This window comes from Pygocentrus nattereri, chromosome 14 (genome assembly GCF_015220715.1).
Source record: "Pygocentrus nattereri isolate fPygNat1 chromosome 14, fPygNat1.pri, whole genome shotgun sequence".
NCBI classification, from domain to species: Eukaryota; Metazoa; Chordata; class Actinopteri; order Characiformes; family Serrasalmidae; genus Pygocentrus; species Pygocentrus nattereri.
Window position 1 is genome coordinate 24,085,641 of NC_051224.1, and position 14,666 is coordinate 24,100,306.

Here is a 14,666-nt window from a genome sequence, read left to right on the forward strand (position 1 = left end):
CACAATTATCATAATTTCCTTTTTTTTTTTCTGCGGGCTATTACCTCCTCCATTATCTCTCGGTTTTGTTGGCTATTTTTTAAATGCTTGTTTTGATGTTTTTCCTCGATTTTTCTTCTTTGAGCGAAATAAAGTAAATAACGGACACAATAGTTCACACAAATTCACAATGTATCTTGCAACATTTATGGTACATAGTAAAGTGCAACAAAGTGTACATAAGAAAACAATGAGGATTTTCCTAAGAAAATAAGAACATTCTTATGAACTTCTTAGTGTCTGTCTTAAGAACCTTAAGAAGTTTTATCTTAAGACAGCTTTGTAATGGAATACAGTTATGTTATTTTGGTAAACGGATTATTTAACGTTATTGCTGACCAACTCTGTTCTTATAATGGTTTAATGTTTAAATGCATTTAACACATCACTGATTATATTTCTTTAACAGATGACATGCAGCGTCCCACGTTCACCCTGATCTCATCACACTCTGTTGTATCTGCTGGGGAGGCTGTTCAGTTCAGATGTGCCTCACCAAACCCAACCTGCATCTCTCCTGCTTTCCATTTGTACAGAAATGGAACATTAGTTAAAACCCAATCCTCAACATCTAAATCTTCAATGTTCAGTTTGACTGCGGCTTCCTCCGATCAGGGCCAGTACAGCTGTGGCTATTCATACCAGGGAAAGAGCTCCATCACATCACCTAGAAGCAGCTCTTCTGACATTACTGTGGGTGAGTGCACAAAGTATAATTTTATAACAGACTCTGATCAGTGTTGAACAGCACTAGACATCTAATGCTGGAATATTTCGTCCTATTTTTGTTCTAGGGTAAGGGTTCTAAGCTATTAATTTAAAGTTGCAATTTAGAACTTGTTTTACAAAACTCTTCAGACACTGGCAGGGTCAAGAAACTGTAATCTGCAAACTTGTCTATTAGATCCTGTCCTATAATAGACCAATGAAGCTGTATCATCATTCTGTAGTAAGCATCCTGCTCTTATGCTCATGGAAGGGACTCTGGCTCTAAAAGGAATTTCTCTATAAGAAGAAAGAACAGAGTTTTTGATAATTGCCTCTGTTGCATCCTGTGGTTATCAAAAATGTTCCATACATTTGTGAATAATTGTGTCTCAATTCTCACTGGATCCTCTGAATTACAAAGTTGTTAAAAGTTGAAATATGAATATTGCTACATGTAAGCTAATTGTACTACATGCTCAAAAACACAAACCAATCAGATTTGCTAGTGTGGGAGTTTATTCCCATGTACAGAATGAGGACTCATAAAAAGAATCAGAGAAAGAGAAACAGGTTTCCCGTTAAGCAATGTAGGTTACAATGCAGTTATCTTATTTTTTCCCTTCTGTAGCTTGTTTTGACATGTTTTACAAGCTGTCCTACTCTCACACCAATTCAGTACAGACTTAGCTTAATATTACTGCTTCCCCACATCAAAATATACTAATTATTGTGGTATCATAAACAAAGAAGACATGGGAAACAGAGTTCTTCGAAACAGAGTGCTCTTTTGTTGGCACAGCATCAGGGGAAATCTACTGCTCGGCTGCTGAAAAGCAGAGAAGCAGGGAGACACACAGACCCCCGGCAGCGGCACTTCCTTGGCCATTCTTCACTTGTTCCACCACATCGTCAACAGCAACAGCTCTCCCTCGACCGCATTCTGCTTTCTCTGCTGCACACCACACTTCAGATGCCAGCAAAGCTGCTGCTTTGGCAAATCGGAGCACCAGCGCTCAGACCCACCAAAACACCATTGTGCCTTGCCAAGCCATTTCCAGCTATGTTGTGCTGGCATGACTACCAAGCTTCCCGACCCGTTGCCAGGTGTTCTTTCGCCAGCTCTGGCCTACTCCTTGCTAACAGGTTTTTGCAGATGGTCGTTGTCCTTCAGCTGGGCTCTGCTATCAAGCCTGGTCATGTCGTCTTGACAACTGTCCACCTTTGCCCATCTTCGCTGTTTTGGCTTCTCTCTCACAGTCGTCTGCCTTATTCAGCCTTTTGAGCCATTTCCTGCTGACTCTTCTATTCCCCAGCAGTCTGCTAGGAGCCAATCCCACTTCTGGCAAAACTGTGACATCAGTGTAGAAGAAAAAAATGCAGATAATATTGCTCTTTGAGCAAGTGTTCTTTTATTAACATAGCAGCAGGATAAAATCATCGCTCAGTACTGCTTGAATGGCTGAGCAGAAGGGTAGGTCACTAATCACTATACACCTCTGTATGATGGTAGACTCACAACCCACCCCCCCCCTACCCCCACCCCCAAATCAACCCCACAGTTCAGCACAGAATACCACATTCAACACAACCCCTTTAACGTCCAAGCACTAACAACTACTTATTATATAAGTACCTTACTTTCATGTAGCTTACTGACATCAAATTGATGCACAATAGCACTAGCTTGCATGTAGCAATATTATCATGATAAAACACACATGGAATCTGCATTTTTTCAGTGTTTTTTTTTTTTTCAAGATTTTCATGATTCAAAAGGAAAATCTGCAGAGTTCTTCATAATGAGTTTTGAACAAAAGTGCCAAAACTAAATAGGTTAAATGAACCTAACCATATAGGTCAAAATTTGCTAAATTTCCTTTGTACCTACCTACTTACCTACATATCTACATATCTATCTATCTATCTATCTATCTATCTATCTATCTATCTATCTATCTATCTATCTATCTGAACCATACCACATTGCAGGGGCTTACAAGAAATATCCTTTCTGACACACATTACTTTTATTAACTCACCAAGAATCTAAAAGTTCTTAATTTATAAACTGCACACTGACATGCAGTTTATAAATTAAGAACTTTTAGATTCTTGACTCTAGATTCACTGACATATTGGGCAAAGAATGTTGGAGATGGAGCTGCCGGGTAGAAGGAGAAGAGGTAGACCTCAGAGAAGTTTTATGGATGTAGTGAAGGTGGACATGGAGATGGTTGGTGTAAAAGTAGAGGAGGCAGTGGATAGGGCAAGATGGAGGCAGATGATCCGCTGTGGCGACCCCTAAAGGGAGCAGCCAAAAGAAGAAGACACTGACATAGTGCCAAATTCAAGTAGTGAAAACATAAATCTGACGTAAATAAATTAATAAAGTTTGATACAGCTTAAAAAGCTTTTTTTTAAAATAATGATCTACTTGAATGTTCTGAAGATTTGTTAAACATTTTTCATTGTGAAAGAAATAAGTAGCAATGTGCAAACAAATTCTAGATGGGGCTTTAGAGGTATGGTATGCAAAGCTGCAGAGCCTGGCCCTGCAAGGAAAAGCTACAGGTGTTTTTATTTTTTATCTGAATTGTGATGCATCTGCACAAAATAGTCTATGTTGGAGAAGTGAAATGAGAAAAAAAATATAAAAAGAAAATCTTTGGAAATAAAAAACTGAGAATTGGCATATCCATATGTATTCACCCCCTTTGCCATGAAGCCCCTAAAAAGTTCTGGTGCAACAGATTTCCTTCAGAGGTCACATGCTTAGTGAAATGAAGTCCACCTGTGTGCAATCTAAGTGTCACTTGATCTGCCAGTATATGCACACCGTTTCTGAAAGGCCCCAGAGGCTGCAACACCATTAAGCAAGAGGCACCACTAACCAAACACCACCATGCAGACCAAGGAGATCTCCAAAGAAGTCAGTGACAAATTTGTTGAGAAGTACAAGTTAGGGTTGGGTTATAAAAAATATCCAAATTTCTGATGCTCCCCCGGTGCACCATCAAATCCTTTATCATAAAAGGGCCGCGCACCAAAACTCTCAGACCAGGCAAGGAGGGCATTAATAAGAAAGGCAACACGGAGACCAAAGGTAACCCTGAAGTAGCTGCAGAGTTCTGAAGCAGAGACTGGAGTATCTGTCCATACGACCACTAGATAGGGCTGGGCTTTATGGAAGAGTGGCCAGAAAAAAAGCCTTTACTTACAGACAAACATAGGAAGGCTTGTTTTGAGTTTGCCAAAAGGCATGTGGGAGAAATGTATAGAGGAAGGTGCTCTGGTCAGATGAGACCAAAATTGAACTTTTCGGCCACCAAGGAAAACGTTATGTCTGGAGGAAAACCAACACATCTCATCACCCCAAGAACACCATCCCCACAGTGAAACATGGTGGTGGCAGTATCATGCTGTGGGGATGGGAAACTGGTCTAAGCCGTGGCGAAATTGGATGGTCCTAAATACAGGGATATTCTTGAGCAAAGCCTGTTTTAGTCTGTCAGTGATTTGACATTGGGACGAAGGTTCACCTTCCATCAGGACAATGACCCAAAGCATACTGCTAAAGCAACACTCGAGTGGTTTAAGGGGAAATGTGTAAATGTATTGGAATGTCCTAGTCAAAGCCCAGACCTTAATCCAATTGAGAAGTCTGTGGTCAGACTTGAAGATTGTTGTTCACCAGTGGAAACCATCTAACTTGAAGGAGCTAGAGCAGTTTTGCCTTGATGAATGGGCAAAAATTCCAGTGGCAAGATGTGGTAAGCTCATAGAGACTTATCCAGAGCAACTTGCAGCTTTGATTGCCACATAAGGTGGCTCTACGTCTTTCTATCTTCAAAGTTGTAGGCAAGTTCTGTAAAGTAAATGATGCAAACCCTCAAATAATCAGTCTAGGTTGTGAGGTAGCAAAAGACCAAAAATACCAAGGGGGTGAATACTTTCACAAGGCATTGTAGTATGCTGGGGACTGAGAGGCAGTGAGCACGCCATCTCAATCTCACCAGAACCCCGGCTCTCCTACCCCTTTTCTACCATCTGCAGCGTTTCCTCGGCCAGTCGGCCTAGATGAAAGGGGCCTCTGCGATGTCCCCGAACAAAGGATCTGCATTCAGAAATTCAAAGTCAAGTTTTCAGTAAATGTATTAACAGACAGTAACGTCGCCATCTTGGAAAGACGTATGGGCTTTATGAATACATATGGATGCAAATTGCTTTATGTAACACCCCAGCACAGTGGACAATTGAAGTTGTGCTCAGGGCTGTGCAATGGCAGTATCTCTAATTTTACTATGATGATGTAATCATCCTTGGAAAAGGTATCAGTGATGTCTTAAACAACCTTGACGTTTTTTTGATTGCATAGGTCAATAGGGATTGAACTTGAAGCTGTCAGTGTCACGTAGTGAAGGATGAAGTCCTATTCCTCAGACACATCACTAACAGCCAAGTCCAAACCGTAAGCTCAGTCAGGATGTCAGAGATTGGAGTTCTTCACAAAATCTTTAGGAGTGCAGAACCTTTATGGGGCCATGCAACCTCTGTCATCATTTTGCAAAATCTTTCTCTGTGGTTGCACCAGAGCATTTTGTCTAGGCCCATATTGTGAAATGGAGGCACTCTAGATCAAGGTTTCTCAACCAGAGGGCCACTGACCACAAGTGGGTCATGAAGCACCCTGTGATGGTCCTTGGACCAATACTGAAGATGAGTAAGTGGTTCATAGGGGGCCAGTACTTCCATCATAAAAATCTGTGAAAAATATTAACATAGTAATAAGAAAAAAAAAGTTCTCAAACGGAAAACAATATTAATACAAAATTAATACAAAACTATCTCATCAATTCCTATATTTCAGGCATAAAACAAGCTTTTTTTTTTACCTAATCTGTCTGTGTTTGTTAATAATGTTAATTTCGCAAATAGCAGTCTGTTGCCCCAAGGGCCAGTCCACCTTCAGCCCCACTAATAGTCAGTGATGGAAATGTACTGGCGCAAAAGCACTAGTGATTATATTGAATGAGCTGAGAAACTCATTGCAGGCTGCAGCATCGAACCCATTAGCGTAGTTCGGGTGCTGGAGCTAGATGGCCTGCTGAGAGGGGCTTTTGTTACTGTGGTAGTAATCTTTTCCTCACTGGCTGAAGTAGGTGTTGAGTGTGTAGTGTTCAGTGTTGTCATCGCTGTATGGTGGGGTGTGACCTGTAGTCTGTGATGGACTGAATACATTGCCACAAGTGTCTGGAATCTTTTGAGTCAGTAAAGTGACTTTGGAGTTTCTGACCTTGCTTTGCTCTTCTCATGTTTCGGTTCAAGTTGGCTCTAGGAGATCTAAGAGTGTCTTTGACTTGAAGACAGCATTACATGCTCTCAGAAGTGCATGCACCTCTCTGCTAAGCCAGGGTTTCTGGTTTGCACGTCTGGTAATATTCTTGATGATAAACACGTTTACCACACACTTAGATATGAATCCCGTCACAGACTCAACATATTCTCCCAGAATGTGTTGGTTGACAGGGACAGACTCTCTGTACACATTCCTGTAATTCAAAATAGTCGCGAGGTATTGAAGCTGCTTCCTCTGGCAAGGTCCTTATCTGCTTCACAGATGGATTGCTTCTAGTAAGCAGTGCCCTGAACACTAGTATTAGCAGAACAGAGAGATGTTCTGAATTTACAAGGTGAGGTTGGGGGGCTGCCCTGAATGTCTTTTTGATGTTTGTTTAAACCTGGCCCAGAGTGTTTTCACCCCTGGAGTCCACATCTTGGTAGTAATTTGGTAGTATTGTCCTCAGGTTGGCCTAATCAAAGTCTCTAGCAATGATATGAACACAGTCCAGGTTGACACTTTTCATTATGCTTACAGACTGGTACAGTGTGGAAGTGCATCTTTTGTGTTAGCACTGAGGGGGTGTAATCAGATATGATAATATTGGCGCAATCGGCCATATTGGATTTAAGCCATGTCTCGGTAAAGATAAGGGTACAGCAATCTTTCAACTTGCCTTGGGTGTTTATATCCAGTCTCAAGTAGTCCATTTTGTTTTTCAGCAAGTGGACCTTAGACAGAGGAATAGATGGAAGCACAGGTCCGTTAGGGTGGCTTTTAGCCTAAAAACATTGGGTTTTAACTCCAACAAAGCGGGAGGTTATCTGATAATGTTTTAAGATTAAGACTAACTGATTAAACATGTAGAGTCAGGTGTGCACCAGCTTGTTTGGAGTGAAAACCTGCAGCCACACTGACCCATTGCAGATAAGATTGGGCACCCCTGGACTAGCTTTTCCCATCTAGGCTAAACACAGAACACTGCATTAACGATAAGAGTCCTTATAGAATAAATCCTGTGAGTAAGAGAAGAACAGTTACCCCAAAACTAACAGGAAAAACATTTCCCAAACACGCTACAATATGATCAACTGAAGAGTGTAATGAATATTTAAAAGGTCATTCCTCAATTTATAATTTATATTTATATTACCGCGACCCTATCTGGATTAAGCAGTGAATGACGATGATGATGATGATGAATTTATATAAATGTCATTTGGATTAACTTCTATTTTAGCAACTGACAACAAATTCTCCCTCTTCCAGTAACTTTACCCATTCCACGCATCTCTCTCCGACCCATCAAAAAGGTTGCATGGGGAGAGAAGGTTGACATCACCTGCTCTGCAGAAACCCAGTTCACAGGTGGATCCTTCACTCTGATACAGAACTCTGGGTCATTTAGAGAGACCAAGAGTGGAACCTCTGTCACCTTCAGTTTACCAAAAGTGGACTTTGTTCATGAGGGGTCTTACTACTGCCAGTACCAGACCAGAGTGTCCAGTCGTGATTTCAGTTCTCCACAGAGCAGCTCTGTTCATTTCTCTGTCGAAGGTAAGACTAATCTTTTGTACAGTTTACCCTGTATTTGGTAATTGGTGCTGGTGTTTTTCCTGTTTCTACCAATGCAACTATGAAAGACGTAAGTTTTTTTAAATCCTGCACTGAGGAAACGTTCTTGTTGAACTATTTTACAATTACAAGTGTAGCAATAAATGGTGAGACAGGACCGACTTTTGCTTACAAAGAATGAGCATTTGGTGGATGATCCTTTTTTACCCAGTCACACTACCTTCACCTGTTCTCAGTACAATTGCTTATTGTGGAATGCTTTAAAGTGGTATAAATTTAATATTCTACGAACTTTCCACTCTTGTTTTAGCCCGTCTCAACTTTTGTTTGGGTAAAAGATTGAAAGTCTTTTTTGTGCTTTTTTGTCATTTAAATGAAGGTTCAAGAAAATTACCCAATTGAAGATTCTTGTTTTTTTTGTTTCATGAAATGTCTAAATTTATTTCCAGAATGGGTTTGGATGTATATATATATATATATATATATATATATATATATATATATATATATATTTTTTTTTTTTTTTTTTTTTCCTGGTATATAATTTGGATTAATTGAACAAAATTTCTCATAGCCAAATATTGCCTTTTTTCAGTGGCTCTACCTGCTCCAAGCATCTTCCTCTGTCCCACCAAAGAGGTCACATGGGGAGAGAAGGTTGACATCACCTGCTTTGTAGAAACCCAGTTCACAGGTGGATCCTTCACTCTGATACAGAACTCTGGGTCATTTAGAGAGAACAAGAGTGGAACCTCTGTCACCTTCAGTTTACCAAAAGTGGACTTTGTTCATGAGGGGTCTTACTACTGCCAGTACCAGACCAGAGTGTCCAGTCGTGATTTCAGTTCTCCACAGAGCAGTGCTGTTAATTTTTCTGTTATAGGTAAGACTTTTTTTGTCTTGTGCTTGGTAATTGCTGTTATTTTATATATTTATATATATATATATATATATATATATATATATATATATATATATATATATGAAGTGTATAAAGTGTGTGTGTGTATAATGTATGTCAGAACATATCTATATAGTACTGTGTACAGATCAGAGACCACACTGTTTATTTCATTCAAAATCATTCCACCTTTCTCCTTCATTACAACTTGTCATTACATCATTCTTTTCAAAAAAGTCACTTTTAGTTTTTCATACAAATCTGCTGGCACATTTCCATGCTTTCAAAGTTGAATCTTAGAATCTGGCTGCTGTTACGCGCAGAGCCCTTTGTGTTTCGCTGTTTGTCTGTGTTTCAGGTCTTCACTCAAATGACAACAGAAGGTAGAGCTATGGATACCTTTTCCATTACTCACTTAAGTTAACTTTCTGTCTGGACAACCCAGGTCACTAGGCTTTTCTGTTTATTCTTTTGTTAGGGAAAAAGTTTCTCTGTTGAGAGTTGAGTATGAAGAACTTATTTTTCTTCTGCACAGTGCTTATTAAATTGAAATTACTTGTTTGGTTTGGATGAGATATAGAGGGTGTCCCAGAAAAAACTGACATCATTTGAGTATCTAAGTACATGTCCTAGGCAAACGAAATTAAATAGGCTTCATGTTGAACAATACAAGATTTATTTAGCAAAATTCAAACAAGGAATTCAGACGGATGTAGATTTTATAACCGATTTCACAGCTTCACAAATGTTCGATATGCCCACCGCCGGTGACACGACACGCATCAAGTTGGTAGTCCAGCTCCTGCCAAACATGTAGTTTTTGTGTCATGTCCAAATCTGCTTTCCAGTTTGTAAATTTTTTTTTACATTTCTTGAAAATGCATGCTGCACAAAATGCCTTTTCATTTCTAGTGAACGCTGTTCTTCAATCTGAGGACTCACTTGAGGGAGAATTGGCTATATTACTAGACTACGAAATTATGTCAATTTTTTGGGACACGCTGTACAATTCAGTGATAATAGCATAGCAGTGCAATTGATGCCATGCTTATTGATAACTAACCAGTGGTAGCATATATAAACGTAGGGTTTAATATGTAGGCCCACCCTTTGCCGCTATAACAGCTTCAACTCTTCTGGGAAGGCTTTCCACAAGGTTTCGGAGTGTGTTTATAGGAATTTTTGACCATTCTTCCAGAAGCGTATTTGTGAGGTCAGACACTGATGTTGGATGAGAAGGCCTGGCTCGCAGTCTCCGCTCTAATTCCTCCCAAAGGTGTTGTATCTGGTTGAGGTCTGGACTCTGTGCAGGCCAGTCAAGTTCTTTCACACCAAACTTGCTCATCCATGTCTTTATGGACCTTGCTTAGTGCACTGGTGCACAGTCATGTTGAAACAGGAAGGGCCCGTCCCCAAACTGTTCCCACAAAGTTGTGTGGATGAAATTGTCCAAAATCTCATTGTGCTGAAGCATTAAGAGTTCCTTTCACTGGAACTAAGGGGCCATGCCCAACTCCTGAAAAACAACCCCACACCATAATCCCCCCTCCACCAAACTTTACACTTCGGCACAATGCAGTCAGACAAGTACTGTTCTCCTGGCAACTGCCGAACCCAGACTCGTCCATCGGTCACTCCAGAGAACACGTCTCTACTGCCCTAGAGGCCAGTGGCAGTGCTTTACCCCACTGCATTTAATGCTTTGCATTGCGCTGCAGCTGCTTGGCCATGAAGCTCTCTACACTGTTCTTGAGTTGATCTGAAGGCCACATGAAGTTTGAAGGTCTGCAGCGATTGACTCTGCAGAAAGTTGGTGACCTCTGCACACTATGCGCCTCAGATATCTGCTGACCCTGTGCTGTCATTTTATGTGGCCTACCTTCTTGGCTGAGTTGCTGTCATTCCCAATTCTATTTTTTTATAATACCTCTGACAGTTGACTGTGGAATATTTAGTAGTGAGGAAATTTCATGATTGCACAGGTGGCATCCCGTCATGGTACCATGCTGGAATTCACTGAGCTCCTGAATGCGACCCATTCTTTCACTAATGTTTGTAGAAGCAGTCGGCATGCATAGGTGCTTGGTTTTATACATCTGTCGCCATGGAAGTGACTGGAACACCTGAATTCAATGATTTGGATGGGTGAGAATTTTGTCTTTTACATTGTCAGCTGCTACACTGTAGTTCAGCAGGTCACATAATGTATTTATTACAGTTTCCCCAGTATTTTTCTCTGTCTTCCCAGAATTTGGTTTGCTCATTGTTATTCATTTTCATAATATAAAGTATTAAAGTATTAACATAAAATATTAAGAATTAACATGACAGAAGACTAGATCATAGCAAATTTGAGATGCAGAAGACTCACTGAGGAGAATGAGGTCAGGATTCAGGAGGGATACAGTCTACTTTGCCAGCTTCAGCTGCTGCATCTTGGTGGGGATGAGAAGGCTTTGCCATCCTGGCTGGTGGCCAATCTATTCTCCCCCTGTGGATAATTTTGAGAAGGGATGCTAGGGGCCTCATGCTCCTCCATTTGTGTTTCCCAACAGCCAGATCTAAACTGTAACATGTGGAGGATTGATGGCAACACAAAGGTGGGAAGTCTCCCTGCCATGACTGCTCAAGGCTCCCCTATCCGAGTTCCTCAGTCACCAGTAGGCCAGGAATGAGTAGTCTTTGAACAGGAACTGGAGGAGAAGCCAGCAGGTCTCACAGGTCTCACTCCTCCACAAAAGCGCAAACATCATGGGTATAAGGGCTGTGGAGAGACAGATGCAGGCTCTGGACCTGCCAGACACCACCTCCTGCTAAGCCTCAAGACAGCAGCCTAGGCTGTGGCTGATAGACCCCCAGGTGCACAGGACACAGCAGACATTCACCCTTCTGCCCAGCCACACTTCCAGTTCCCTGCCTGACACCCCACCCCCCACGCAGGTCCCTGTCTGGCTCCCCTTGCCGTTTCCTGCCTGACTGCCATTCCAGTTCCATGCACCGCCTGATAGTCCACATTCTGTATTTGTCCCTGTATCTCCCTTCCAATCTGGTGTCCCATCTCGCACCCAGTTTGGTGTTCTTTCTCCTTTCCATTGCGATGTCCAGCCACCTGTTCAGTTCCCAGTTTTGGTCATATGCCTAGGAGTGTTCCTGGTCTGTCCTTCAATCTGGCTCCTGACATAAATGGGCTTTTGGATTCATATCTTGTATGCTGTGCATTAGAAGGGTTTCTCTGTGATTACATTTGGTTTCTTCATTGTTATTTGTTTTATAAGTTATATGGTATGTTTTTGTATTGTTGTCAGAGCTTGTAGTTTATATTTGTTAAATAAAATATGCTTGCGCCTACATCTAGCATCCTCACTAACTCAACAATACAGTATTCCTTTGTGCAGAAAAAAATTTGGGTTAACTCAATATTATATAATTTGGGTTAACTCAACTTTTTGTATTCCCATTTTTTTCAGTGCCTCTACCCAGACCAGGCATCTCTCTCCATCCCACCAAAGAGGTCACATGGGGAGAGCAGGTTGACATCACATGCTCTGTAGAAACCAAGTTCACGGGTGGATCCTTCACTCTGATACAGAACTCTGGGTCATTTAGAGAGACCAAGAATGGAACCTTAATCACCTTCAGTTTAACAGAAGTGGACTTTGTTCATGAGGGGTCTTACTACTGCCAGTACCGGATTAGTGTTTCCAGTCGTGATTTCAGCTCTCCGCACAGTAGATCTATTAATTTCTCTGTTGTAGGTAAGAAACATTCTCTTTGAACTTTTTGCTCTAAATTTTGCAGTTCAAATGAAATCAAATCAAATCAGCCATACATTGCAGATAATTCAGCAGTTCAGATAATGTATTTATCACATTATCCCCAGTGTTTCACTGTCTTTCCTGTGGTTTCCCCACTCTTACTTTTTGTATTGTTTTCAGTTGTAGTTCATATTCATAATATAAGGTACACTTACCTGCATCCAGCCTCCTCTCTGAACCAACATGACAGAAGACTAGATCATGCCTGGCCGCCCCCCTGCAGTTCCCTGCCTGACCACCCTTGCAGTTCCCTGCCCGGCCGCCATTCCGGTTCCCTGTATGGCCTGATAGTCCACATTCTGTATTTGCCCCTCTTTCTGTTCTGTGTCTTACTGTTATTGTTCCTGCCACTGTCCCAGTATTTGTTGCTGTCATGGTTCCTGTCCCGGTCTCAGTAGTTATACAGCTCCTTATCCCGTCCCTCAACCAGTTTAAACTACAGTCCCAGTCCAGTGTCCCATCTCCTTTCCAGTCTGATGTCCTGTCTCTCATCCAATTCAGTGTTCTTTCTCCTCTCCATTGCGATGTCCAGTCACCTGTTCAGGTCCCAGTTTTGGTCATAACCTTAGGAGTGTTCCTGGTCCATCCTCCAACCTGGCTCCTAATATAGACGGGCTTTTGAAAGCACATCTTACGTGCTGTGCATTAGAAGTGTTCCTCCATGTCTACATTTGGTTTCTCCATTGTAATTTTTTTTTTTACACCATCTAGTACGTTCTTTTGTATTATTGTCAGTGCTGCAAGTACACTTGCACCTACATCTAGCATGCTCACTAACCCACATTACAGTATTCCATTGTACATAAAATAATGTTATATAATTTGGAATAACTCAACAAATTTTCTTATGCCCAATTCTTTTTCAGTGCCTCTACCCACACCAAGCATCTCTCTCCATCCCACCAAAGAGGTCACATGGGGAGAAAAGGTTGACATCACCTGTTCTGTAGAAACCCAGTTCACAGGTGGATCCTTCACTCTGATACAGAACTCTGGGTCATTTAGAGAGACCAAGAGTGGAAGCTCCATCACCTTCAGTTTACCAAAAGTGGACTTTGTTCATGAGGGGTCTTACTACTGCCAGTACCAGATCAGTGTTTCCAGACGTGATTTCAGCTCTCCACATAGTAGATCTGTTCATTTCTCTGTTGTAGGTAAGCGGCTCTCTCTTTGACCTTTTTGCTCTAAAGTTTTGCCTGTTTTGCAAATACATATACACACTATAATGTGCAGTGAAATGTTTATACAACTGTGTGTTGCCATGATAACCGGAATATACAATAGAAAAAATGTAAGAATAAAAAAGGAATAGGGAAGAAGAGTATAAAATATATAAACCAGAATCTAATTTAAAAATTAATACATTTGATTGTAAAATGCAGATGTGTGCAAATGAGCAAGAGTTAATTCAATAAAGGAGATTTAAATGTTATAAATACTTCTAAATATAGCAGCATGTGTTGTGTGTATTGCATATGGTCATTGTCCAGTAGTCCGAGTTGTTGTCTTTGTTGAGGCCCTGATTGGCCTTCGGAAATAAACTTCCCTTTATTTTCTCTGTGTTGATCGCAAAAGAGAAATTGTTGGGATGGCTGAGGTCTTTCAGTGTCTTTCTGGCTTTCACCCAGCACTGTTTGTTCTATACTGCATGTTTGGGAACTTTGTTTGGATGATGCCCTCATCTGATCACCCTCTGGAAAGCCTGCATACCCTGCATGATGCCATTAACAAAAAAACAGACTGCAATGCTTCCCATCAGGATGCTTTTGGTGGTTCAAGTATAAAAGTTCTTTAACACCATGGAGAGCAGTTTAAGATCTCTCAAATATCTAAGGTGGTAAAGGCACTGACGGACCTTCTTCACCAGGGTGTTGGTTGGTTGGTTTTGCTTTGAAAAGTCATGTGCACTGTGGACACCAAGTACCGGAAGCTGTTCACTCACTCCACTGGAGGCACCATTGATCCTGACTGGGTGTTAGTTCCTCTCATGCACTCCTTGTGGAAGTCCGCTATCAGCTCCTTTGTCTTGCTGACATTCAAGAGGACAGAGTGATTGTGGATGCTGAGCTCAGAATCCCACATGCTTGGCTCCCTTGATCACTTCAGCTTCAGTCACTCTCCCAGGCAGATCTGCCACCATAAAATGTCACTTGGAAGCTCAGTCGGTTGAGTGACTTCAAAGACTACAAAGTGAGAGAACTAATGCCTGGTGTTGTTCTCCCTCGTGGCTTCACCATTCGCTTTCTCTCTATTACTCTTCACCTCTGCATGCAACTGAGCCACGCTGCAG

The 14,666-nt window shown here is 41.4% G+C and overlaps 1 protein-coding gene across 3 annotated transcripts in view; it reads left to right on the forward strand.

Annotated features, from left to right (window-relative positions):
- Nucleotides 1-14,666, forward strand: part of LOC108413818 (deleted in malignant brain tumors 1 protein-like) — a 90,599-nt gene that overhangs the window by 62,949 nt on the left and 12,984 nt on the right. For all 3 annotated transcript variants that reach the window (XM_037544558.1, XM_037544559.1, XM_037544560.1), the window contains 5 exons: nt 449-736; nt 7,355-7,642; nt 8,256-8,543; nt 12,029-12,316; nt 13,243-13,530. In XM_037544558.1, the coding sequence (XP_037400455.1) occupies nt 449-736; nt 7,355-7,642; nt 8,256-8,543; nt 12,029-12,316; nt 13,243-13,530 (1,440 nt within the window). The remainder of the gene's footprint in view (nt 1-448; nt 737-7,354; nt 7,643-8,255; nt 8,544-12,028; nt 12,317-13,242; nt 13,531-14,666) is intronic.